At 56.5% G+C, this 24097-nt stretch overlaps 1 protein-coding gene across 4 annotated transcripts in view; it reads left to right on the forward strand.

Moving 5' to 3' along the window:
• Window positions 1–488: 488 nt before the first annotated feature.
• PPFIA1 (PTPRF interacting protein alpha 1) overlaps window positions 489–24097 on the forward strand; it is a 67913-nt gene continuing 44304 nt past the window's right edge. For 2 of the 4 annotated variants that reach the window (XM_059150568.1, XM_059150559.1), the window contains exon 1: window positions 22617–22860. In XM_059150568.1, the coding sequence (XP_059006551.1) occupies window positions 22735–22860 (126 nt within the window). In that variant the 5' untranslated portion in view covers window positions 22617–22734. Of the gene's footprint in view, window positions 753–20700; window positions 20803–21157; window positions 21323–21938; window positions 22014–22375; window positions 22478–22615; window positions 22861–24097 lie in introns of those variants that run through there. The other 2 variants (XM_059150570.1, XM_059150569.1) reach the window with 2 other exon arrangements.

Below are 24097 nucleotides of genomic sequence, written 5' to 3' on the forward strand. Positions count from 1 at the left end.
GGGAGCGGACCGCTCGCATTCCTGTAAGATGCCTGGTGGGTTTCGTATGGTCAGCTTCCCGGGCTCTGTGCTCCTTCTGGGCTTTTCCCGAAAAGGGATTGGGCGGCCTGTGTTTCGACCTCTCTCTCCCCCACCGGGAAATAGGGGGAAAAAAAAGGGTCACAGAAGCACACTTGTTTCCAGCAACTGGGAAGTGGGGCTTCGCAAACAACATGCCACAGGGTTTGTTCTTCATGGGAGCCGAGTCTCCGGGGTCTTTACCCCTTCCCCGGATTACTGCGCGCCGTGATGTGCTCCTCTTGTGGGTTGTTGCAGACTCCACACTCCGGTGTACCTTTGCCCCCACTTACTTATATTCAGAGTAAAGCCAGAGCTGAGAAGAAAGAGGCTGCCGGTCAGCCTTCGGTGTATTAGTCACACAGACTTGCAGGTTTGCGGGAGCCCCCGTTTTGCACTTAATGACTAGAGCCTGGGTCTTTTATTTCAAGATGATGTGCGAGGTGATGCCGACCATCAGCGAAGCCGAAGGCTCCCCAGGAGGAAGTGGGAGTCATGGGTCCCGCTCCCCATCCCAGCCCGACGCAGATTCACATTTCGAACAACTGATGGTGTCCATGCTGGAAGAGAAGGACCGTCTTCTGGACACGCTGAGAGAGACTCAGGAAACGCTGGCATTGACCCAGGGGAAGTTGCACGAGGTCGGTCACGAGCGAGACTCCTTGCAGAGGCAGCTCAACACTGCGCTCCCACAGGTATGGATGCTTTGCACCTGGAGCTCCACAGATTCTGCTTTTCCTCTCTTGTGTGTTTTTATGGTGTCCTCTTCCATGGGGTTCATGTTTTAGGCGAGTGTGTGAAATGGTTCTGGTTTTTGTAAGTCAGGTGCAGAGAGTTTCTGACGGTTAAACGTACCGAGCAAGGATGAACTCCGTGGTGTGCTTCGCTGTAAACACCTCGTACTCTTGTTCCCTTCCTCGGGCAGCAGAAGGAGCTGTCTAGATCTGGGACGGTGCTCCGAAGATTTTGGACGGGGGCCACGAGGCGTCCCAAGCTGCGTGGTGCCTTCCGTTCTGTTGTCTCAGGCCCTTCTGGCTGAACGTGTGCTGCTCATGGATTTTATCACCTAGCTCCCATTTTCTAAGGAAATTTAACGGGCACATAGGAGTGAGCTCACGGGAAGGTTGTTCTTACAGTCCACCTTTAGAAGAACGCCTGTGCTCTGTGAGTGCGGTTTGTTGTGGGGGGGCATGAGACGGACAGTGATTCCTTCGGAACTGTCTCATGGCTGACAGTGACACCAACGTCGTTCCTCTGAGTCTGTGACGTTTGACTGGTGTTTCAAAGCCTCTTCTTGAGGAGCCGAGCGAGGACGTCACGACAGGGAGGGGAGAACATCACCCACGAAAGCGTAAGGCGAGTGGCACCGGGTGCTTGGGTGCTCGCAGCTGCCCGGGTGCCGCTTGACTCAGCCGTAGTCCGCGCCTTTGTGGCCCTTCCAGGTGGGCCTGCCGAAGCGCACGTTCGTGTTCCCGCCGTCCGTCTGCCGTGCTCAGTTGGTGAATGAGTACTTGCTAGCCCGAATGCGTTTCTTGGCTGCAGTCGGTTTTGAAAGATTGATAAGCCAAACGCTTGCATTTCCTCCTCAGCAGTAACAGCCTGGCAGTAGGGCTGCCGTGCTCCCTCTCCGTGGGCTCGGAGGACCATCACGGTTCTTCTCGTGCAAGCCTCACCAGTTCTGTGGTTTGCACAGGTCGGGTTTTATTACCGCGAGCTCGAAAGCATGGGCCAGAGATGCGCCACCGGATTTTAGTGTCTTTGTCAACTTTTCAGTAGATTTTGCTTTCTTGTTTCATGATTGTTATGTGTCTTAGTGTAATCTGAGGCCGTGCACTGAAGTGCATATCAAACACTTAAGTATTTCATCAGGTCGATTTTTGGAAGACGGAGCATACGTGACCTGCCAGAAGGGACAGGAGTTCCATGTTGTCCCCGGTTGCCACGACTGCCCCGTGATTTGTTTTTAGCTACTACTCAGTGTGCTGTAGCCTGGAAGCTCTTCGTTGAGTGGAGAGTGCAACACTGGCCACACCCACTAAGCCCCTCCCCACCTGCCCACCTGCCCAGCTCCCTGCCTCCCCTCCCCACTGCCTGCCTCAAGGCCTGAGCACCTGAGAGCACCTGGGACTACCCCTGCCCAGCAGGAAGAATAAACTGTGGTAGGAAACCAGGTGCTGGTCACAAGCACGTGTTCGCTAAGTGAAAAAAAGTTTTCTGAAATGTACACTCCCCGCTGTGACTTTCTCTGAGTATGTCGTCGTCGAAGTTTGTTAACGTATGCTATTACTTGCTCACAGACTGTGCTGGCAGTCCAGGTGCCTTTACTCACAGAGCTGTCCGCCGCACTACGCCACCAGACTCGCGTCAAACGCTGCAGCAAGCAAAGTTCCCCGAACCGTTTACTAAATGGTTCCTCTTTCTCAAATGCTGCTCTCAGGTGCTCAGGCCTTGAGGCAGGCGGCACCTGGACGGAGAGACAGAATGTGGCCAAGTTTCCTGGAAGCCCCCTCCGACCCACTCGCAGCACTTGGGCCCCAAAGCTTACCCGTGGTCTTGACTTTGCGCCATCGATGGCGTTGGTGTGCTCTGATCTCGTGTAAATGAGACAGTCATTGAGCACTGTGCTTGTGCCATGTGTCTGTCTGGCCCCTTGTAGCTTTGCTCATTCTTGGCGCGGTCTAGTCCCTGGCGCAGACGTACCCCAGTTTCTTCCTCCCGCTGGGCGTGGGCAGTCCCAGGTGCTTGTTGGTGCCGGTGCGTGTGCTCCGAGGGGCGGCGTCGCTGAGTGAGTGCATGTTTGTCCCCCACCCACGGTGTGTGCGCGCTCGTGGCCGTCCGACCCTTGGTGGTGTCAGTTCCTGCATTTTAGCTGTCTGGTGGGCGTTACGGGGCAGGAGGCTGAGTGTGCTGTGGGCTATGCTCGCTGCTGCCCGACGTCGGGTGAATGCGCAGGGGCAGGTCTTCTGTGTGCGCTTGTGGGCCGCTTGGATATCTTCTTCTTGAAATAATTACCTCTTGCCCATGTTTCGATGGGGTTGTCTGCTTTGTTCTTTATTGGTTTGAAGGAGTTCTTTGTATTATTTTGAATACACATAGGAATGGCAGACTTTTTTTAATAGTCTTGTGGGTTTGCCTTTCATTCTCTCAGGGGTGTCCTTTGATAAGTTTTTTCCTTTCCAGTGCAACAACCATTTCTATTTTTCTGGCTTCTTGCCTTGGCTCGGATCTTCAGTGCAGTGTTGGGCAGAAGCGAGGAGAGTAGGTGTCCTGTGTCCCTCCCAGGACCGGAGAGAGAACTTGCAGTGGCTGACCATCGCCTGTGACACCGGCTGTGGCTTTACTGGGATGTTTGTTATCAAAATATGAAAGTTCTCCTCTGTTTTTAGTTTGCTAAGGTTTTCTTTTAAATCATGAATTAATTACATTAAGTTTTCTTAAATGTGTTCTCTGCATTTTTGGGATAAGTGATTTTGTTGTTGTTGTTGTTAGTGTGGTGATTTAATTTAAAATTTTTTTGCCACATGACGATAATCCCGACTTGATCTCTGTGTATTCTCTTTTTTTTTTTTTTTTTTTTTAAAGATTTTATTTATTTATTTGTCAGAGATAGAGCGCGAGCGAAAGCGAGCACAGGCAGACAGAGTGGAAGGCAGAGTCAGAGGGAGAAGCAGGCTCCCCATGGAGCAAGGAGCCCGATGTGGGACTCGATCCCAGGACGCTGGGATCATGACCTGAGCCGAAGGCAGCTGCTTAACCAACTGAGCCACCCAGGCGTCCCTCTGTGTATTCTCTTTTTGCTGGATTTTATTTGTTAATATTTTGCTTAGGATTAATTCATGAGGGAGGTTGGTCCATAGTGGTACTTTCTTGTATTGTCCTTGTTAGGTTTCCGTGTTAAAGTTCGTGCTGGTCTCATAAAACAAGGTAGGAAGTGTTCCTTGTGTGTTCCCAGAAGGGTTTGTGTGAGCCTGATGTTTTCTTCCTTCAGTGTTTGGAAGAGTTGTTTGGCAAAACCAGTTGGTATAGGGCTTTCCTTGTGAGAAGGTTTTCAATCTCAGATTCATTTTTTTTATGCGGAAATAGGATTCTTCTGACTTTATATTTCTTCTTGTGTCTATTTAGAGAAGGCCTATTTTTCCCTAAGAACTTGCTCAGGTTGGGGCGCCTGGGTGCCTCAGTGGGTTAAGCTTCTGCTTCATCTCAGGTCATGATCGCCGGGTCCTGGGATCAAGCCCCGAATCGGGCTCTCTGCTCAGTGGGGAGCCTGCTTCCCCCTTCGGCTCAGGTCATAATCCCGGAGTCCTGGGATCGCGTCCCACATCTGGCTCCCTGCTTGGCAGGGAGTCTGCTTTCCCAGCTGGCCTCTCTCCTCCAATGCTCTCTCTCTCTCATTCTCATTCCCCCCCGCCTTAAATAAATACATAATCTTTAAAAAAAAAAAACAAACTATACAGTTAGAATAATGGGGTTGAAAGCAAAGTAATTGGTCACATAATTGTATGAAATTTGATATTCCATTAGGTTCATTTGCTTCTGTTTATTCCTAATTTTAGGGTTTGGATTTATTATTTTGGAGTCGTTTTCAAATACCTGAAGCATGTACATGATTGAACAGTCAGAACTCAAGAAAAAGGCACTGTCAGGAGTCTTGCCCCCCCCGCCCGAGTCACCCCCCTCCAGGGGTGGGACGGCCGCCCTGGTTTCGCCTGTGCTCCTGGAGCCTTTGGTAACTGTGCCTGTTTCACCCTCAGAGATGAGGCCCAGCTAAGCTTTGTCACCACTGGCTCTGCTCGTTCAGAGATGTGGACAAAATGTTTCCACTCTGTAGGTTTTCTCCCTGTAGCTAGGAAGCCGGCTTTTGGCTGAATTCTGCAGGCTGAGATTGTGGTTCATCTGGCAGGCGAGGTCCGCCCATACGTTCTTACTCTTGGCTGTCAGGGTCTCATTCTCATTCTGAGGAGGAAATGACATTTTGCCATGAAAAGAAATTTGGGAGCTTGAAGCATGTCTTGCATTTTCAAGTTTTTGTGCTTTGCAAATGGGCTAATTATCCCTCCTGCGGTGTAGTTTGAAACCGTTGCCAACAGAAATATAAAAATTGATTTTGGGCAGTGGCATGCTGAAGTTGAATCGTGTGTATGAAAGCTGAAGTCTGGGCGGCCTGGGTGGCTCAGTCGGTTAAGGGGCTGAGGGGTCCTGGGATCGAGTACCACATCGGGCTCCTTGCTCGGCGGGGAACCTGCTTCTCCCTCGCGCTCTGCCTGCCACTTTGCCTCTTTGTGCTGTCTCTCTCTGTCTGACAAATAAATAAATAAAATCTTAAAAAAAAAAAAAAAAAAGAAAAGAAAGTTGTGGTCTCCTTGAGGCTCATCTGTAACCCGAGGCATTGATTTCTCTTGAAATCGTCAGGCGCCGTTACGAAGCTAGGGCACCTCTTCACGCCCCTGCGGGAAGTTTGTGGGGGAGCAGGGATGGCAGGTCAGGTCCGGGTGTCCTGTGTGCCCTGAAGTAAACAGAGAAGTGGCGGGGAAGATGGTTGTGACGAGCCTGAGTGTTCCCTGAACAGTGTGGTATGCCGTGGAGGGCTCCACTGCTGACACCCGTGGACGCTAATGGCCCAGAAACGCTGTGCGGCTTCCCGAGCCCGCTCCGTGCCCGCACCGCCACCGCCCACACGCGCTGCAGGGCGGCCGCGGGCAAGCTGGTGCCCCCGGCGTCCTGCTGTCGGGCGGCGTTTCCCAGAGCAAGCGCGGCTCCCTCGTCGCGCCGACGGGCCGCTGACAGCAGGCACGCGGGGGCGCCCAGCGCGTCACTGTCGCACCCGCCGAGTCTGCGGGCCGCTCCCGCCCGCGCCCCACGCGCCCCGACGCCCCCGAGCTCCGGGCGGCCCCGCAGTCTCTTCAGCTGAGCCCAGGGCTTGCGTGCGGTCTCTCCCTCGTGACCTCAGCCCTGAGCATCCAGTGTCCTCGTCCGTCCCGGGGGTGGGGGGCACCAGCTCCGCGTTCACTGAGCAGACGTCGTGCGCGTCTGCCTCGTGCGGGGCGCCGTCCGAGGCCGGGGGGCCGGGGGCCGGGGCCCGGCTGCCTGGGAGACGCAGTAGGACCATAGCCCGCGCGGCCGCCGCAGCCTCTGCATCGGGATCGCCTCCGCGAAGCCTCGTCTGCGTCCTGTAACGTGTACTGCAGACTGTAGACCATCCGGAGAGCTGGCGCCCTGTGTTACAGGGGAGGAAACGGGGCGCAGAGAGGTCTGGGCGCTGCAGGGCCTCTGCTCCCTGCTTTGCCCGGGCCGTGAGGTGGTCCTGCGCTGGGCTGTCCGCCGGGGTCCTCCCTCTGGCGCCGCCTGCACGGGGGCCACGGTGTTGCTAATGCACACAGAAGGGCTTTCCCGTGCGCTGTGACCCACACGTCGTGCTCGGGGCCTGGACTCTGGCCGCCCGCCATCAGAGCAGCCTCACGGGCTGTGGGGACAGCGATGTGAGCATCCCTGTGATGGTGTCGCAGCGGTGACCGCCAGCCGCTGTTCTGCTGGTCACCACTGGGCCGCATCACGGAGTTTGCTTGTGGTGAAGAGTGCTTCTCCTCCTGCTTCCCTGTGGGGGCTGCGGCCAGTAGGCGAGAGGGTCCCTGCGGTAGGGATGCTTACGATGCACGCGGTCCTCGGCGTCCCGAGTGCCCACCGTGTGCGGCACCGCCCCAGAGGCGGTGTGACCTGCGATGCGCCAGTGGGTAACACTCCACGCTGCGGGCGTAGACGGCGTCGCATAGCGAGCGGGCCTCGCCGCACGCTGCCCGGGCGTCGTGTGCAGGACGGGGCAGCCGGCAGCGTTTCCGGGAAGGCGGGAGAGCCCAGCTCTGGGGGAAGCTTCCTGTGCGCCCGGCGCGTGCTCCTTCCCGTCCACAGTCGGGCTCCGAGCGTGTAACCGGGCCCAGGGCTGGCCCGCGCCGTCCTGACCTCCAGGAGAGGCGCTGGCTGCTCTCGGCTTCCCCGGGCCACGCGCTGCTCCTGAGAGGCGGGAAGGGGGTCCATGGGCTGGATGGCCAAACTCAGTGACATGGCAACAGCGGGACTAAGAGGAGTGACAGTCGTGCCTGTTAAACTGAAGGATGTAGTGTCGTTTAGCGCCGCGGCCGGTGTTGGCACTGCCTGGCTGGGTGATCAGGGAGAATTGTCACGGCCGTCCGCCCTCTGCCCCGACTCCCCCGGGCAGAAAGAAAGGACACTTAGCAAATAAGGACTGAAACGGGTGGTTTGGGGACTCCCTGCTCAGTGGTGAGCCTGCTTCTCCCTCCCTCTACTGCTTGTGATCTCTCATCCTCTCTGTCAAATAAATAAAATCTTTAAAAAAAATTTTTGTTAAAGGTTTTTATTTATTATTTGACAGAGATCACAAGCAGGCAGAGAGGCAGACAGAGAGAAAGGAGGAAGCAGGCTCCCCGCTGAGCAGAGAGCCCCATGTGGGGCTCGGTCCCAGGACCCTGGGATCATGACCCGAGCCAAAGGCAGAGGCTTTAACCCACTGAGCCACCCAGGCGCCCCTAAAAATTTTAAAAAAAATAAAAATGCTATCAGTTTTAAGAAAAACAGAGATGAAATAGTATTGGATGTGGGGAGCCTGGTAGGGGAGCTAAGCGTCTGCCTTTGGCCTGGGTCATGATCCCAGGCTCCTGGGATCGAGCCCCACATCAGGCTCCCTGCTCATCGGGGAGTCTGCTTCTCCCTCTCCCTCCAGCTCCTGCTCTCTCTCTTGCTCTCGCTCTCTCCCTCTCAAATAAATAAAATCTTCAAAAAAACTGTATTGACTGTGTATCAAGGTCACCCTTGATTGACAAAAGGAGCCACGGAGAGCTCTTGGGGCTTCATGGGCCTGTGTGAGGATGGTGGTGGGTCCCAGTGGTGGGTCACGACCAGCCCCTCTGTACCCCTCACTGCTAAGCACGCTTCCCTCCCGCCCCCCACATCAAGCCTTGGGGCCCTGCAGAATGGCCTCTCGGCCAGAGGCCTTCACTCCTGAGACTGTCTGGTCTTGCGTGAGCTCGGGGTGCCATTACTGTGTCAGGAGTGCGTGCTGATCTGTGAGCACCGCGGTGGCCCCGGCCAGTGGCCTGCGGCGAGTGGGGGCTCCGGAGGCGCAAGGCGTCTGTGCAAGCCACTTCGCAGCCCGCACACACTTGGGGCTCGGGCGCCTCGGCCGGCGGGGGGACTTGGCCTGGGGTCTCGCCAGGCTCTGAAGAGAACATCTGTGCAGAGTTGTGAACGCCGAGCCACCTGGTAAGCCGGTGACCTCTGCCCATCCCTGACCCGCCTGGGCCTGTGTTCTGATTTGTAAACTGAGGTAGCGTGTGGGTCTGGCAGGGTGGCCGAGCGGAACGTGTGGGAGAAGGTAGGAGAAGGTCTTGGAAGCCATAAAGCAGGAGGCAGATCTAACGTTACGGAAACGAGTATTCACGTCGCCCAAGCCCCCGGCGCAGCGTCTCAGGCTTCTTGATCTTGCTTGGGACCTTCCTTGTCCTCGCTCAAAGGGCTGCTCGTTCTCAGGTCCGTGTATTTCTATTGACGAAGCGTAACAGAGCCACAGAGAAGTTCCCCAGTGAGGTCCCTTTGGTCAGAGTTTCATGCCGAGACCTCGGATTTATTCTCAGCTACTGTCTGTGCCCGAGGCTCGTGGGGCGGGAACCTCAGAGCCGCGAGAGTCTGAGCAGAGTCACGAAGCAGTAGCGGCTGCTGGCGGTGGCATGTCCCTGACTCCGTGCCCGCACGCCGGCTGGTGGGACACCCGCACTCTGCCCGCCGCTTTGCCAGGGTGTGGGGAGCAGCTCCTTCCCCCCGAGCAGACGCGGGGGGCGCCGCGAGGGGCAGGGGGTAAAACTGAGTGTGCTGTCCGCGGAGGGATCGCGGGCTGGGAGAGCCCGCCATGGAGGGGGGGTGACTGAGCTCAGGGTGAGACCTCGCGGGCCGTGTCCCGGAGGCCGTGGGGCTGGGGCCGCAGATGCGGGAGGCGTGGGGTTGTGGAGCCGCATGGCCGACAGTCTCGGCGTTGAGGGCGGGAGCTCACCGGACGGAGGCTACCAAGGGCTGCAGTCAGCGCACCCATGGCACTGGCGGAGGGCCATCGTGTTGGGACAGGGGCACTCAGGACAGGGACAGGTGTGGAGGGGCAGGCGCTGTGCAGGCGGAAGAGATGCTTCCTTGGACAGCAGATGCTTTATTTGGGTCATTTCCAGCAGCCCAGCTATGTGGTTTTCTTGGAGGCAGTGTCGTTCCTGTTCTGAGAAGTACATGAGAGAGAATCAGAAGGTGTTTCAGTTCCCTGTCCTTGATGCCAGCAGCCTTCGCTCTGCGGCCCTGCCCCGCACAGTGCTTGTGTGCTGGCCGGGCCGCCGGGCACTGGGTGCTGCTGCCTCTGTGGCCGTGGGGCTCGCCGCGGGCTCGTCCTCCCACTGGCAGCTCTGCTGAGCCCCAGACGGCAGTCCCTGGTAAAGCACTGGCCGTTACAGCTTGGTGTCTGGGCCTCGCCCCGTCCACAGAGGGGAGCAGGTGGCCTGCTAGCCGCCCCCACCTCCCATGCATTGTCCTTGGGCTTTCTGCCGTCGCCTCTGGCTCTTGGGAGATGCTGGCCAACGCTCTCCATCACTGTCTTGTGGATTCTGTCCTCAGGGCCCCCGTGGTCACAGGCAGGGTGAGGGGACCCTGTTGCATGCAGCGCACCTGCCAGAACTGGGTCAGAATTTCTCATCTGTCAGTTGAGCAGCCTCATGGCACTGCCGACGGGGTCCTGTCTCACAGCCCTGGCTGTGCACTTGTGCCTGTGGGTTGCTGTGAGGGCCTGTGTCTGAACATTGCTCCTCATCTAGAACCTAACTTAATGAAGGTCCCCAAAGCATCTCAGAGTGTCTGATCACATGTGGAAGAGTCGATCAAGGCTTTCTTTGCACAGCTGAAGTGCTTACGGGAAGCGAGGACATGGCTGCCTTGTGCTGGAGGTGTCGCCAGCTCAGGGCACCCTGGCCCACCTTCACTCACAGCAGCTCCGTGAGCCTGTGAACCACGGGGCAGTGCCTGGGTGCATCGGGGGCCAGTGGAACAGCAGGTGACTGGAGGAGCAGGGCCACTTGTGGGGAAGGACACCTGCTGTCACTTCCATATGTCTATGTGGTCCAGGTTTTGGTGGCGTTGCCGCAGCGGCGGGGGGGGGGAGACGACCGGCATCCTGGCGCAGGTGGTTCTCGAGCCTGGCGGCGTGAGAGCGAGGGAGCCGCCATCTGCCTGGCGTCCTGCAGTGAGGGCACTCGGGAGGCACGAGGGGATGCCCGCATGGTGGTTGGTGTCCTGGGGTTCCCAGATGGCTCAGCACAGGTGAGCAGCTGTCACAGCAAAGAAGGGCGGAGAACATAGTCGAAGAATCTCCTGGAGATGTTTTACATCCGGGTGATGTAACCGGACGTAGAAAAGAAGCCTGTTAGAGGAGTGTAGCCCCAGCCGGAATAACGTTTACTTTAGTAAACAGAGCGGCCGGAGCCGGAGTCCGCGGCCTCTGCGATCTGTATCCCTGGTGGTTTATAAGCTGCCGAGGTTCACAGCATTGTTTTCCTTGAGATTTATTTATTCACTTTGCCCAGGGGTGGGGGGAGCAGGCCCCAGGAGGTCGCTCCAAGGGTCTGTCCCGCAGGTGGACCAGGCGCAGGGTCAGAATGGGCAGGTGGCGGGGAGCGTCCCCGTAGCCGCGTCGTTTGCAAGGGCACAGTGCGGGCAGCGCGGGCGCAGCCGGCCTGCGGCGGGCGGCCTTTGCGCTCACAGGCGCGCACGTCCGAGTGGCTGCAGACAGGACGGCGTCCCCAGAACCGGCTCCGAACCCTCTGCACTACCGTCCTTAATCAAGGGAAGTGAGGGGCAAAGGAACGTGCATCCAAAAGCCTTGGGTAGGCGAGGAGCCGTACCTCCGTCCCCACCAACGAAGCCCAGGACGCAGTGCGGGCGAGAAGCAGGAGCTGGGGGCTGGCAGGTGCTCCGTGCAGCTCGGCTTCGGGGTCCCCAAGAGTCCGTGGGGTGCTGTGAGGAGAGGGGGTCACAGGCTCCAAGAACTTGAGGGCGAGATACGCAGGAAGCGCGACTGGAGAGCTGACGCTGTTCGGGAAAAGTCTGTGTGGGGGGTGGGGTGTGGGGGGCGGCTGGGAGCCCAGGGCGCCCTCTGGACGGACGCGCTGAGCGCCCTGTGCTCTTCTCCCATCTCACGCGTGTGGATGCTGTGGGGACCCGGATTCACGTTTGAATGTGTCCCAGGGACTTCCTTTCGGCCGTGTGGCCAATTGAGGGAGTCAGAGCCCCGAAGCCCGTCCCGCCCGCGTCTGTGGAGCAGCTGGCTTCTGCTGAGAGCAGGGCGCACCCTCGGGGGCGGCACGGGGACGGGGTGCTCGTTCGGTTGTCTGGCCTGTGCGCTGAGGTGGGGCACCGGTGCTGCCCCCCCACATCGGAGACGGAGGACGTGGAGACCGGTGTGTGGTCGGAGAGGTGAGTTGCTGCCCAGCACGGAGTCATGGCAACTGACCTGAGGATGCTCCTCTGAGCGTGTGTCCTCGTGCGCGCTGCCGGGGGCCCTTTCCCAAGGCCCCTTGGAGCTGCCCCGTGCCGGTGAACCGTCGCCCGGCCTCCTCGCTGCTGGGCACTGAGCACTGAAGGGGCCTGTAGAGGGGGCAGAAAAAAACAAAAGACAAAATAAATATCCCCCCCTCCCGCCAGAAATTAAACCTCCAGGGCGAATGGACATTTGGCCCGGTGGCGGGAGCAGGTCAGGGGAAGACTGGCCGATTGACAGGTCTGCGGCGGGGGACGACCGTGGGTCCAGAAGCAGCACAGGAACAAAACGTGTTCAGGGAACCATGGGGGAGTTGGCCCAGGGTAGTGGGGCGGGGCGTGGCGGTGGCAGGGGCAGTCTCGGACACCGGTCAGGCAGGCATGGTGTGTCGGACGGGCAGGGGACCTAGGATGGAGCCGTGGCAGCACCAGCGAGTATGCGGTGAGCAGAGGACATGGGAGCAGGAGAGTGGGAGGGAGGAGGCCGGGGCTCCCCATGGGGCAGGTGGCAGGGTTACTGGAACCGGCCTGGGACCAGCCAAGATGAGGCCATCGCTGGGGTCTCAGCCAGAGCTCTTGCTGTGAAGTGACGGGGTCGGGAGCCGCGGTGCAGGGACTGGTAGGAGAGCGAGAGAAAGAACCAGCGACTCCAGGGAGAGCCGTGCGTCTGCGTGGCTGTGAGCGCTACGCTTGGGTCCTGTAGCTCTCCTGAGTTTAGGAGAGGAGCACGGAAGGGATTTAAAAAAAAAAAAAAAAAAAAACGATGAAAATGCATACTTAAAATTGAATAAAAAGTGTAAGTTGAAAGTCTCATTTCCAGCCACAGTGGGTGACCTTCATTAGGTGAGTGTCCGTCTGTAGTTGTCTTGTGTTCGTACGGAAAATACGAACACGTGTGTGCTTTTACCCAGATTGAGATCAGCTTGAAATACTGTTCTGCACCATGTTTTTTTGGATTCAAAGCATATAGTCTTGATTATTTCATCACTAAATACTCAGTATGAGCAGAAGTTTTGTCAGTGTTCGTTGCTGAAAGAAACTGACGAGGAAACATAAATTATATATATTGGGATTTTTTAACTGCTTGTGAATTTTATTTTGATGCTTGCAAGTACTAGTCAGTGTTTGAAAAGCCAGTGCCGCTGCACTGAGATGTGGCTCCAAGTAAGTCTAGTGAGCCCGTGAGCCCCATCCTACAGTCCTGCTTTCTCTCCCAGTGTTCCCGCTTCCTCACGTGCATGGATGGGCAACGGTGTGTCACCTTCCTTTTAGAAAACGGGGGTGGGGGCGCCTGGGTGGCTCAGTTGGTTGAGTGTCTGCCTTTGGCTTGGGCCATGGTCCCAGAGTTCTGGGATTGAGCCCCATGTTGGGTTCCCTGCTCAGCAGGGAGTCTGCTTCTCCCTCTCCTCCCCCTGCTTGGGCGCACTCTCTCACCCTTTCAAAAATATAAGTAAGATCTTAAAAAAAAAAAGATTTATTTTAGAGAGAGAGTGAGGGAGAAGGGGCAGAGGAGAGAAGCAGACCCTGCTGAGCGGAGCCTGCCGTGGGGCTCGGGCGCATGACCTGAGATCAGGACCTGAGCCGGAATCAAGAGTTGGACACAACCGACTGAGCCACCCTGGCACGCCCTCTATGACCTTTCTGAGCATACCTTTAATGCCTTTAATAAGACACTGGGGTTTCAGAACTTATGATTTGCTCATTCATTTTGGTATATAAATTTCCAGTTTTCTTTTCAAAATTTGGCATGCTTTTAGCTTCTACCGACAGAAAATAATCCAAGCCCACTCGGCAAGTCCGTTTTTCAGGTATTCCTTTCTGATTACTCAAAATCAGAGCCGTTTCTGTCTGTGGCGCGCTCTGCTCCTGCGTGTGAAGGACGTGGTGTTACCTGCCTTCCGTGAAGCTTTGTTCTTGTCTCAGCAGGTTAGCAGAATAGTGAAAACTCAGGAAGAAATAAAATGGAGCCAGTGGTGAAGATCAATACCAAAGCCTGTGGAAATGTAACTCCTAACTCGTGATGACCAGGGGACCAGGGCAGGAGAAGGGGGCGGGGTGAGGCTTCACAGCTGCTTTCTACCCAGAGTCGTCCTCCTGCAACCACTGGGCCGACCATGTTCGTCACTTTGGGAGCTGAGTGTCACATCTGAGCCAGGGGACTTAATTTAAAATTGGACTGAGTGTGGATTTTGATCAGTAGTGTCTGACTTGTATGACCTGAACCTGTTACCCAGGTCTGAGCTTCTTGTCCAGAAAGGATTCGTCCTTTCTTGCATTTCTAGCATTTCGTCAGCATTTTCAAGCACTATGTGAAACCAGGTTCTTAACCTGATTCTGATGGTTAAATGTTGCTTTTCTGGTTCACAGTCCGAGGAATGTCCAACAGAAGCACGAATCTGTTTTGCTCGGACTTCTGTTTTATTACAATGAGAGAACTCCGGGGATGGGCGCATCTGTTCCCTTCCAAGAAATACTTCAGACTTTGATCCTAGTAACTAGAGGTCACTTTCCTACGTTCAGCTTGCCATGTTTCTTAAGTAAACCTCTTTTCTGAAGAGGAGAAAGTGGTGCTGACCAGGCGGGTCACTCGTGGACTGCGTTTGGGGCCGGTTCTGCTGCCTTTGGTGCTGCCTACAGTGGGAGCGCAAACACGGTCCGCATACGAACATGCTTTTGGAATCTTAAACTTTGGAATTTCCTGTCGAATGTTTATCTGAACTCCTAAGTTTAAATTTGGTTGATACTTTTTCACTTGAATTCTTTTGTCCAAAGAGAAAGGTTTTTCTTTGAGTAAGCATAATTGTGAAATCTTAGAAATTCATTTTCTACCATCGCCAAAGCAGTGTATTGTAGAGTGGTTTGGGCTGTTGAATTAATTGTAAGAAACACTTACATTGAACCAAAATGATGCGAAATAAATACATTCTCTTCATAGGTGAACAAAAGACAGTTTGGGATCTATGAAAAACGTCAGGGACTTCAGACTCAGACTTGCTTTGATGAAGGAGGAGTTACAGGAAAAGTGAGCCAGTGGGGGTCTGCGGTGAGGGGCTTGTAGCTAAGTGCGGGTAAGGCAGGTAGGTGATCCCCCCACGGCCGGGAGCCCACGGCCACGATCCAGGAGGCTCTGCGGTGACCGGCTCCTCCTAACCAGGGACTCAGGAGTGACCGCTTCTTCCTTACTGGGGACTCAGGAGTGACCGGCTCCTCCTAACTCGAGGGCATGGGAATGGTGGGCTCCTCTTAGCCGGGGGCTCGGGAGTGACCAGCTTCTCTAGCCGGGGGCCGTGGGAGTGATGGGCCCCTCCTAGCTAGGCGGGGACACAGGACTCACCTGAGAGGCTCTGTGGTGGTCAGCTCCTCGTGGCTAGAGCATGTCAGAATTTTGGAGCATCGTTTCACTCCTTCTGAGTATCCCGTGTCTGCTTGCTATGATTTGACTAGGTATTTCATTCAAAGCCAGCGAGATTTGTTCGTAATCGAAAGGCTTTTAAAAATAAAACACTGATATTCAACTCTCCTGGACCCACAGTCCAGGACCCTACCAGGGTGTCTGCGTAGTGGCCCTCTGCCCTTCTCGTGGCTCTCCTTCCTCTCCTGCCTGAAATCCCACCACAGCCTGGCTAGCCCCTGGCTGCTTTCACTTCACTGTCCTCAGTGGGCAGGATGCTGCGCCCAGTGCTGCCTTCTCTGTGCACATTCGGTGGTCCCGGGCCCCGCTCCCCCAGGCAGTTCTCCCGCTGCCTTGCCCGTCCTGTCTGCATTTCACTTCAGCGAGGCCCATAAACGCCCACCGCACGTCTCCCACTGGTCTGGGTCTCTGCTGGGCAGCCTTTCCTCTCCCCGGGGAGGAGCCGTGCACTCCCAGGACGGGCCGCCCTCTGCGCCACCCCCGTGCTCTGCTCCCAGGGGCTCAGAGTGGCCGCCCGGTCAGTCCTCCTCTCCCCTGGGTTCTTACCAGAGAGGGCTTTTCTGGACCCAGATCTTCCTCTTTCTCTCACCTCCCACCCCTGACTCCAGGCTTTGCTGCTCCTCCCATGCTCTGCTGACTCCTGTGCAAGTCAGGCCTCCACCCGCCGTTGCTCCGGGACAGCCGTGCCCACGGCCCCCGCTGCCCTCCGCCTCAGCGGGCCCGCCTCTCCGTGAGCATCAGCGGCCCGGGTGACTGTCCTCCTGGGAGCATTGGACTCCTGACACGGTCCCTTCCTGGTTTCCTCCTGCTCGCCGGCCGCTCCCACTGTGCCTCATGTCCCACGTGATCGGCATCAGACACCTCCTTGAGCCTCACCTCTGTGTCCCTGCGCTCAGCACTGCGTGGTTTGCCCGCAGTGAGACTGCCCTCCCGCCTCCGCCGCCATCCCCAGGAACCCCAGCAGCTACACTGTCTACCTGATGCTGCCACGGCCTGTCTTTAATGCCCCACATGGGACACAACCTGGATTGGACTGTCCGAGCTCCCTCCCACACACGTCCGGCCCAGGGCCCTGCCGTCCTCAAGAAATGCTGCCTGTCCGTCCCTTGCTCTGGCCGCAGCTCAGGAGCCCTCCCGGGCCTTGCTCGCTCTCGGACCCATTGGCTGTCCAGTGCAGCCTGTCTGGAACCAGCCAGCGCCTGCGCCCTGGCCTGCCTGCATTAGGGCCGTGCCTGATGGGTGCCCCCTCCACTCCTTGCCCCATACAGGGAATCCTTTAAACTGGTGAAGGGCACGACAAGTGGTGTGTTGCTTACTTGTGTTCCATTTTGAAAACTCTGTCTTGGTCTCAGGTTCTCTAACCCGGGTCTTGATTCAGACCCTCGTGTCTCCTAGGGCCGTGGCAGCTCTGCAGCTGTGGGCCTGGAGCTGGCTTCCCACTGTTCACCTCCTCCTCCAGCCCCGCTCCAGCGCGGCTCTCAGGGCTTTCTCCGACCCTTCTGAGCCCGCCCTCTGTGTCGAGCACTGCCTGGGCTCCCTGTTCAGGGCCCTCAAAGTCTGTAGATGGACGACTCCCAGCGCCTTCAGGATAAAATCGGACTCCTCACTCTGGTGCGCGGGGGCCTTCCGTGTCACCTCTGCCCCCACCCAGCCTCCCTCACCCTGTCCTGCATAGCGCCTGGGTCGCAGCCCACGGACACCCTTTTCCACTACCAGACACCTTTGTGCTTCTGTGAAGAGGCTCTCCCCTGCCAGACAGCCGGTTCCTGTCTGGGATTCAGCCGTGCCGCCCTCTCCTCCGGCAGCCCTCTGGGGCCACATGGCCACCTCCCGTCACAGATGACCTCGACGCCGCTCCCATGGTAGCCAGGGCGTTTCCCGCTTGGAGCGCTGACCACACAGGGGTCACTGCGAGGAGCACCCTGAAGGGGCCAGGCACGCCTGTCCTGTGTTGCGCTAGAGCGGACGAGCAGCCAGCTCTGGAATGGACAGTGGCTGCCTGTCCATGTGCAGCCCAAACTCACTCTTTGACTGGGCTCATCCGCAAACAGCAGTGCAAAGGTAAAATTTAAATATAGAAAGAAATCAGCCCAAATATATAGCCAGGCCCCCCCGAGAGAAAAATACCCTTCAGTACAGAAACAGAAGAGAAACCCAGTGTGTGGTCAGTGTGAGTTGGCCTGGTTCCCTGGCCTGCGGCACTCCAAGCACCAAGCGTGCAGGGACAGTGGCAAACTTGGCTCCTGCACTGGGGGGTAGCAGGGACTAATGTGTCCAGAGGAACTAGAACTAAAATCAGACTCGCTGTTTGGCGCTGGGTTCAGATGAGGCTCCCCACGGAAGGTCTCTGTCCCTGGTATACTGGGGCTTTATAGGAAGTTGTGGGTCTCGGGAGGGTAGGAAGCACTGCCTGGGCTGGGCCACACTGTCGGGTGACTCTCTCATGGGATCCACATCGTCTGTAAGGAACAGGCAGCAGGAACCCTCAGTCACCGTGGAAACCTAGCTCTGGCCTCTGGGCCTTGGGACGCCTAGAGGGGCAGCCGCTGGACACCAGGCAGGGAGGGACGCGCCAGCAGGAAAAGCTGCTCAGGCTGAGCTGGAAACCAGATCCGATGCTCCGAGTCCGCACCTACGCAAGTGTGCGTTTCCTCCATCTGCAGGCCAGCAACGGCCAGAGGGAGTCTGTGTAAATGCTTGAACAGACACACGAACATCGCGGAGAGAAACAGGAAGTGGTAAAACAGGAGCAGAAGGGAAGCAGGGAAGGCGGGCACGAGAAAACATCCTAGTTCAGTGACCGAGAGGGATCGGCCTGCACGATAAACCTTGCCCCCGACGTCGTCGGACCGCAAAGCAGTGAACTGACCCAGATCGCGGCACCAGGCCCCGGCCCGGCGAGCCTACCCCGCCGCCGCCCCCGCCCTTGGACTTGCCCGCCACGTGAGTGATCTCGGATCTCACCAGGACTGGTTTGGATCAGGTTCTCTTTCACCTAAACACGAGCGGTATTTTCTGATGCGAGATCTCGGTGACTAGATGCAGATCTCTCGGTGTTAGGCATTGAAGGTCGCTGGTTATTTACAGCAGGAGATGGAAATCAGAGTATGTGGCCTAATTCACTTTGGCACATAGGAAAGGAGTGTCTGCGGCTCGGGAGAGAGCAGGAGCCGACGGGAGAGCAGGGCCCCCTCCACGCCGCTTCCCGGCCAGGCCTCCTCCCCCGGTGCCCGCTGGCTCTCTGGGACGGGGCGGCTCTCCACGCCACCCGGGGCAGGTCTGAGGACAAGTTTGGATTGTTCTCATTTAGTTTTACTGTCCTTTCTTTGTGGCTCTGCCTTGACACACTGAAGTAAAGAGTGGTCCGGGTTCTGGAGCGGGAGCAGCCTCGTCTGTAGAGAGCCGTGTGTGTGTGTGAGAGAGACAATCATGTTGTGATTCCCTTCCTTCGGCTTGAAGGTGTCCCCTAATGACTTCCCCCTGTTTTGAAGACGGGTACTGGAGGGTGTGGGTGCGCTTTCTGCGGCACGGCTGCATCTGCTCTGCAGGACCGGAACGTATTTTGCGGAAAGTGCGAGCTTTCTGTGTCGGCCAGCGCCGCTGCAGCGAAGACCTCATGGACCCCCAGGCTCATCTTCGCTTGCAGGGCAGGCCATAGCGTGCGGTGCGGGTCGCGCGCGCTGCTCATTCCTGGGGCGTCTCCACTTGCTCTGCCTCTTGGGAGCGCGCCCAGCAGCACTAGTGACTGGCGCTTCGTACGGGCCGCGGGGTGGTGGTCGGGCTTCTGGGATTGCAGAAAACAACAGACTGGCTGGAAGCACAGGCCGTCGCCTCTGACTGCGACGCACAAGTTACTGGAGGACAGAGCTGCTTACGGGAGAGGACGAGTGTCCGGCAGATTCCTGCCGCTCTCGCAGCCGCCGTGGTAGCCGCAGGAGGTGGCACGGGATCTGCGCGCGAGCACCGCGTGGACCGCAGCCGCCCGCGCGCAGGCGTGACTGAAGACCGCGGCCAGCGCGGCTCTCGGCTGCGGGCGGCTCCGGGCATGGGACGGGGGAGTGCTTGCACGCGTGCACTCTCATAAAATTTAACTTTTTGTAGTAGATTTGCACATTTTATGGCCGCAAATGATAAAAAAGGCTAGTACCTATATATATTTTATACATTTATGACATGCCTTTTTCTTAAAAATGTTTTGTTGTTGTTGTCGTTGTTAAAGATTTTATTTATTTATTTGACAGGCAGAGATCACAAGTAGGCAGAGAGGCAGGCAGAGAGAGAGAGGAGGAAGCAGCTCCCCACTGAGCAGAGAGCCCCATGCGGGGCTCGATCCCAGGACCCTGGGATCATGACCCAAGCGGAAGGCAGAGGCTTTAACCCACTGAGCCACCCAGGTGCCCCTTTTTCTTAAATTTTTGAAAAGATTTTATTTGAGAGAGAGTGTGAGTGAGAGAGAGAGCAGGAGCAGGGGCAGAGGGAGAGGAACAAGCAGGCTCCCTGCTGAGCAAGGAGCCCACATGGGGCTCAGTCCTGGTACCCCAGGGTCGTGACCTGAGCCAAAGGCAGACACTTCACCGACTGAGCCCCCCAGGCGCCCCTTTCTTAATTTCTTGACATTTTCTAGGCTACTCAGTTCACCTGTCAGTTTTTTCAAATTGTCGCACATCTCCAGAAGATTTTCCAATGCGTTTATTGGAATAAAGGCAGGTAGAGGTGGAACTGCACAGTTGAAGCCCTGGCGTTGGCGGGTCAGCCCGTTTTCGGTTCTGTCGTGGCTCTGTAGGCTTTTGTGCGCCAGCCTTGCGAAGTCGGATCGCCGGAAATGCTGTGCGTTCCGCGGTCAAGTTCCCTCTGAGTTGCAAAGGGTTAATTTACAAATGGACTTCAAGTATGCCACTTGTTAGTTAATTTTCTAGAGTTGCTTAAATCAACCACTCTCTGGACTCTGAATGTCAGATTGTTAAGTGAACCTTTATTCCCTCCTTTGTCCTTTGAAGAGAAAACTCTTAGAAATACGGAGATTCGTGGACAGAAGACGTTACTTATTTCCGAAGAGTTTTGCCTATTGAGAAACTGACCAGAGAGTGTGTGTCCACTTCTTGGAGCCTGCCTGTGCGTCGGGCCCCAGGGCGGTGCTCAGTATTGTGGGGAGCGACCCCACAGCAGGGAGGGGAACCGCATCCCCTCAGGGACACTTCCCCCAGAAAGTTCTCTGAGTACAGACGTAAATCTTCCGCGTCCCTGGTCTCACGGGCCTGCCAGCAGTTGTGAGAGGTCCGTTTCACTGGGTTGACTTTGAGCCAGTTGAGGCTAACGGACCAGCTTTGGGGGCTGTCAGCCCCTTCCTGGGGCTGCCCCAAGCCCGTGGTCTTCACAGGCTCCAGGAGCTGGCTGAGGCAGGACAGGAGGCTGGAGGCGAGCAGTGGCCTCCGCGGCCTGGCGTTCTCCCCTCAGCCAAGGTTCTGAGCTGCATATCTGCGAGGCGCCAGAAAACCTCCCTGGCCCCTTGGGTGTCAGACCCCGTGCTCGGAAACACACTTGGGACTCAGGCGGGTCACAAGGAGGGAGCTTGTGTGCCTGCAGGACTCTGGGGGTGGTGGGCGGGTGCGGAGGCTAATGACCCCTTGCCCCCCTCCCATTTTGCTGCCCCACCCCCCCAGGAGTTCGCGACACTTACCAAGGAGCTCAACGTCTGCAGGGAGCAGCTCCTGGAGAGAGAGGAAGAGATCGCAGAACTGAAGGCGGAGCGGAACAACACCAGGGTCAGTAGGCGCGCGCTCGCCGTCCGCACGCTGGCAGGGGTTGCCTGGGGGGCATGGCTGCTGCCTGTAGACTCAGGGTGCTTCCGCTCGACCTGCTTTGAACTCTCTGTCGACATTTCCCCGTGGAGTCAACCCTGACGGATGAGCTCAGCACGCTCAGACCATGTTTGGGTCGTGATGAGAACTAACGCGGTTTTAACTCATTCTGGGGGCGGGGGGGCTCCCTCATTTTAGACTGAATTGAAGGGATTCGTGTTTGGCCTGGCTTGCGGTTAAAAGGGGTTTTTGCCCCCGAGGGAAGTGTGAAATCACAAGTGCTCTTTCAACATGCTTTTGCCTTGGCCTGTCCCACCAGCTGCTGCTGGAGCACTTGGAGTGCCTCGTGTCCCGGCACGAGCGGTCGCTGCGCATGACGGTGGTGAAGCGGCAGGCACAGTCCCCGGCGGGCGTGTCCAGCGAGGTGGAGGTGCTCAAAGCCCTCAAGTCCTTGTTCGAGCACCACAAAGCCCTGGACGAAAAGGTGCCCGAGCTCCCGCGGCTCCTGGTGTGCGTGTGCCCTGCGTCAGGGATACGCTTCGTGCGTGTGTGACTGCAGTTCACTTTTACCCTCGAGCTCCTGTACACACCTTTTCTGTGAGAGGACAGACTTCTGTATGGTTACAGCGTGGTGGTTGGTATAAATGTCTTAAGACTTACCATATGCTGTATATTGATTTGTCATGGGTAATGTAACTTATTTAGGGGAAGATTTCTCTCAAATGCAAAATTTAAAGCTTGTTACAAAGTAAGTTTTGTTTTTGTTTTTGTTTTTGTTTTTTCTCCCCACGATCTTATTTATTAGAACAGATGAGCTGGGTGGGGTAGCAGGAGAGGGAGGAGCAGGCTTCCCGCTGACCGGAGAGCCAGATGCAGGACTCGATCCCAGGACCCAGGGATTATGACCTGAGCCCAAGGCAGATGCTTCACCGACTGAGCCACCCAGGCGCCCCAGCAAGCCAGTTTTCTTGACATTAACATCAGTGAAAGACATTGAAGCCATTCTGTCATGTTTCCTTACGCAAATGGGTCCCAAGGGTGACTTTACGTTAAGAAGCAATTCAACAAAAACACGTACACACTCAACCCTCTGTTTCCAGGTGAGGGAGCGGCTGCGAGTAGCACTTGAAAGGTGTAGCTTGTTAGAAGAAGAACTCGGGGCCACACATAAAGAGGTAAGCTGCGTCAATCACCAGGGAATTTGATTAGAGGGACTCTAATTTTTATCCCTTGTTTTCATAAGAAGCAGGAAGCCTGCAGTGCTGGCCATCAGGCGTCACTGCTCTTTCTGACCAGCGAGCCAGCCTCTTGGGCCACTGCAGTGACCAGCACTAGGCTCTTAGCGCTGGGTCACACGGTCCCTTATGTCCCCATCGTCCAGTCGAGAGCACTGACCGAGTCGCTGACCCAGTTGTGTTCAGGCTAGACAACAGCACCGTGTGTGCTGCCCAGTCCCATGTTGACAGTTTGGAGTTGCATCTTTCCGAGAGGAATTTCTCTTTATTTCCTCACTCTGTGTTCAATTCTTTGCTTTTAGCTAATGATTCTTAAAGAACAGAATAATCAGAAAAAAACGTTAACCGACGGAGTGCTTGACATGAACCACGAGCAAGAAAATACGCCGAGCACAAATGGAAAGGCAAGTCCTTAGTGTCTGTGTCTTTCCCCGATGTCCTCTGTGTGCTCCCGAGGGCTGTGGGAGCCGACCCTGGCATAGATTGGGCCACTTGACTCTTTCCGGGAAGGGCTCTGTCCCTTAACTCACCAAATAAGGCTATTCAAGGATTTTCCCCCCCGCAGAGATCTTCTGACGGTTCTTTAAGCCACGAGGAAGACCTTGCCAAAGTCCTCGAGCTCCAGGAAATCATAGACAAGCAGTCAGAGGAGCAGAGCCAGATGAAGGAGCGCCTGGCCGCGCTCTCCAGTCACGTGGCGGAGCTGGAGGAGGACCTGGACACCGCCAGGAAGGACCTCATCAAGTCTGAGGAGGCCAACACCAAGCTACAGCGTGATGTCCGCGAAGTGAGTGACGGGGCATCGCCGTGCCGTGGTCCAGCTGAACGCGGGTGCTCGGGGGGACCCTTGTGTGTGCACGTCTCCCCTCGGCAGAGTCGACTGTCTGGATCTCTTCTCCGTCACACTTGTGTTTCACTCTGGTGCACGCGTCCGTGTCTGTCGTGTTGCTAGTCCGTGCACTGATGTGGGCCTCACGCGGCGGAGGGCACGCGCTGGCCACCGTCCGAGCTTTCCAACCCGCAGCGCCCAGAGGGCTCATGTGCTCTCAGACGTCGGTGGTCAGACCCGCTGAGCAGTGGGCCTTGCTCACACTGGGGTCCCCAGGGTCCTGCTGTCAGACCCGGTAGACGGGTACTGGTTTCCACGTGTGCAGTGATTTATGGGAATCGGATCATGTTTATAAAACAGGTAGAGGGCAGGATGCTTTCTCTGGCGCCCCCACCTGTCGCTCCCTCTACGCTGTCCCTGTAGACAGACAGTCATCCCTCCCCGACACCCCGCCGACCCCCACCCCCGGGCTGCAGGAGGACCTGTCACACCCTCGGACGTGGTCGCACGGGCTTCCTTTCTGCGCAGTAGCGGAGCCGGCCTCACTCACCCAAGAGTTTAAAACAAAGAAAGATATTTGTGGGGGTCATACAGCCTACTTAGTTGTATTTTTCTTTGGCAAGGGTAGGAGATTCTGTAGCTGAGTTTAGTATGCAGAGAATTGTGAAATTCTCTTTTTAAGACTCCTCACTTGAAATACTAAGACTTCGCTGATGTAAGTTCCTCAGTAAACAGGGAGGGACCTAAGATGAATCTTTAGGGTGGGGGACAGGAAGGCGGGGCAGAAGGTTCTGGGCCCACTTCCTGCGTCAGACCCCCCCAGGGTGAACTTCGCTGCGGGATGGGCCTCAGACGGTGGCTTCCAGTTACAGCAGACGTGGCGTTTTGCTTCCGTTGATCGATAGCAATGCCCCAGTTCTGTGGTGATTGGCTGCCGTTTCATCCAGCCTTTATGCAGGGGAATGACGGCTGCATCCCCTGATCTGTCTGGGAGAGGCCGCCGCCTGCTCCGTGGAAAGCCCGCTGGTGCCGGGGCCGGTAGAGGCCGTGCCTCGTTGCTCGCACCTTCAGCGCCCGGCATTCTTGCCGTGTGGGGAGATTTGATTCTGCGTTTCTTTTATAGCATCATGTAGGAAAGAGTAAGCTTGGTACACTTAGTGGCCAGATGTAGTCTTAAGACAGCTGAGTCTTCATT

Source organism: Mustela lutreola, chromosome 1, assembly GCF_030435805.1.
Source record: "Mustela lutreola isolate mMusLut2 chromosome 1, mMusLut2.pri, whole genome shotgun sequence".
NCBI classification, from domain to species: domain Eukaryota; kingdom Metazoa; phylum Chordata; class Mammalia; order Carnivora; family Mustelidae; genus Mustela; species Mustela lutreola.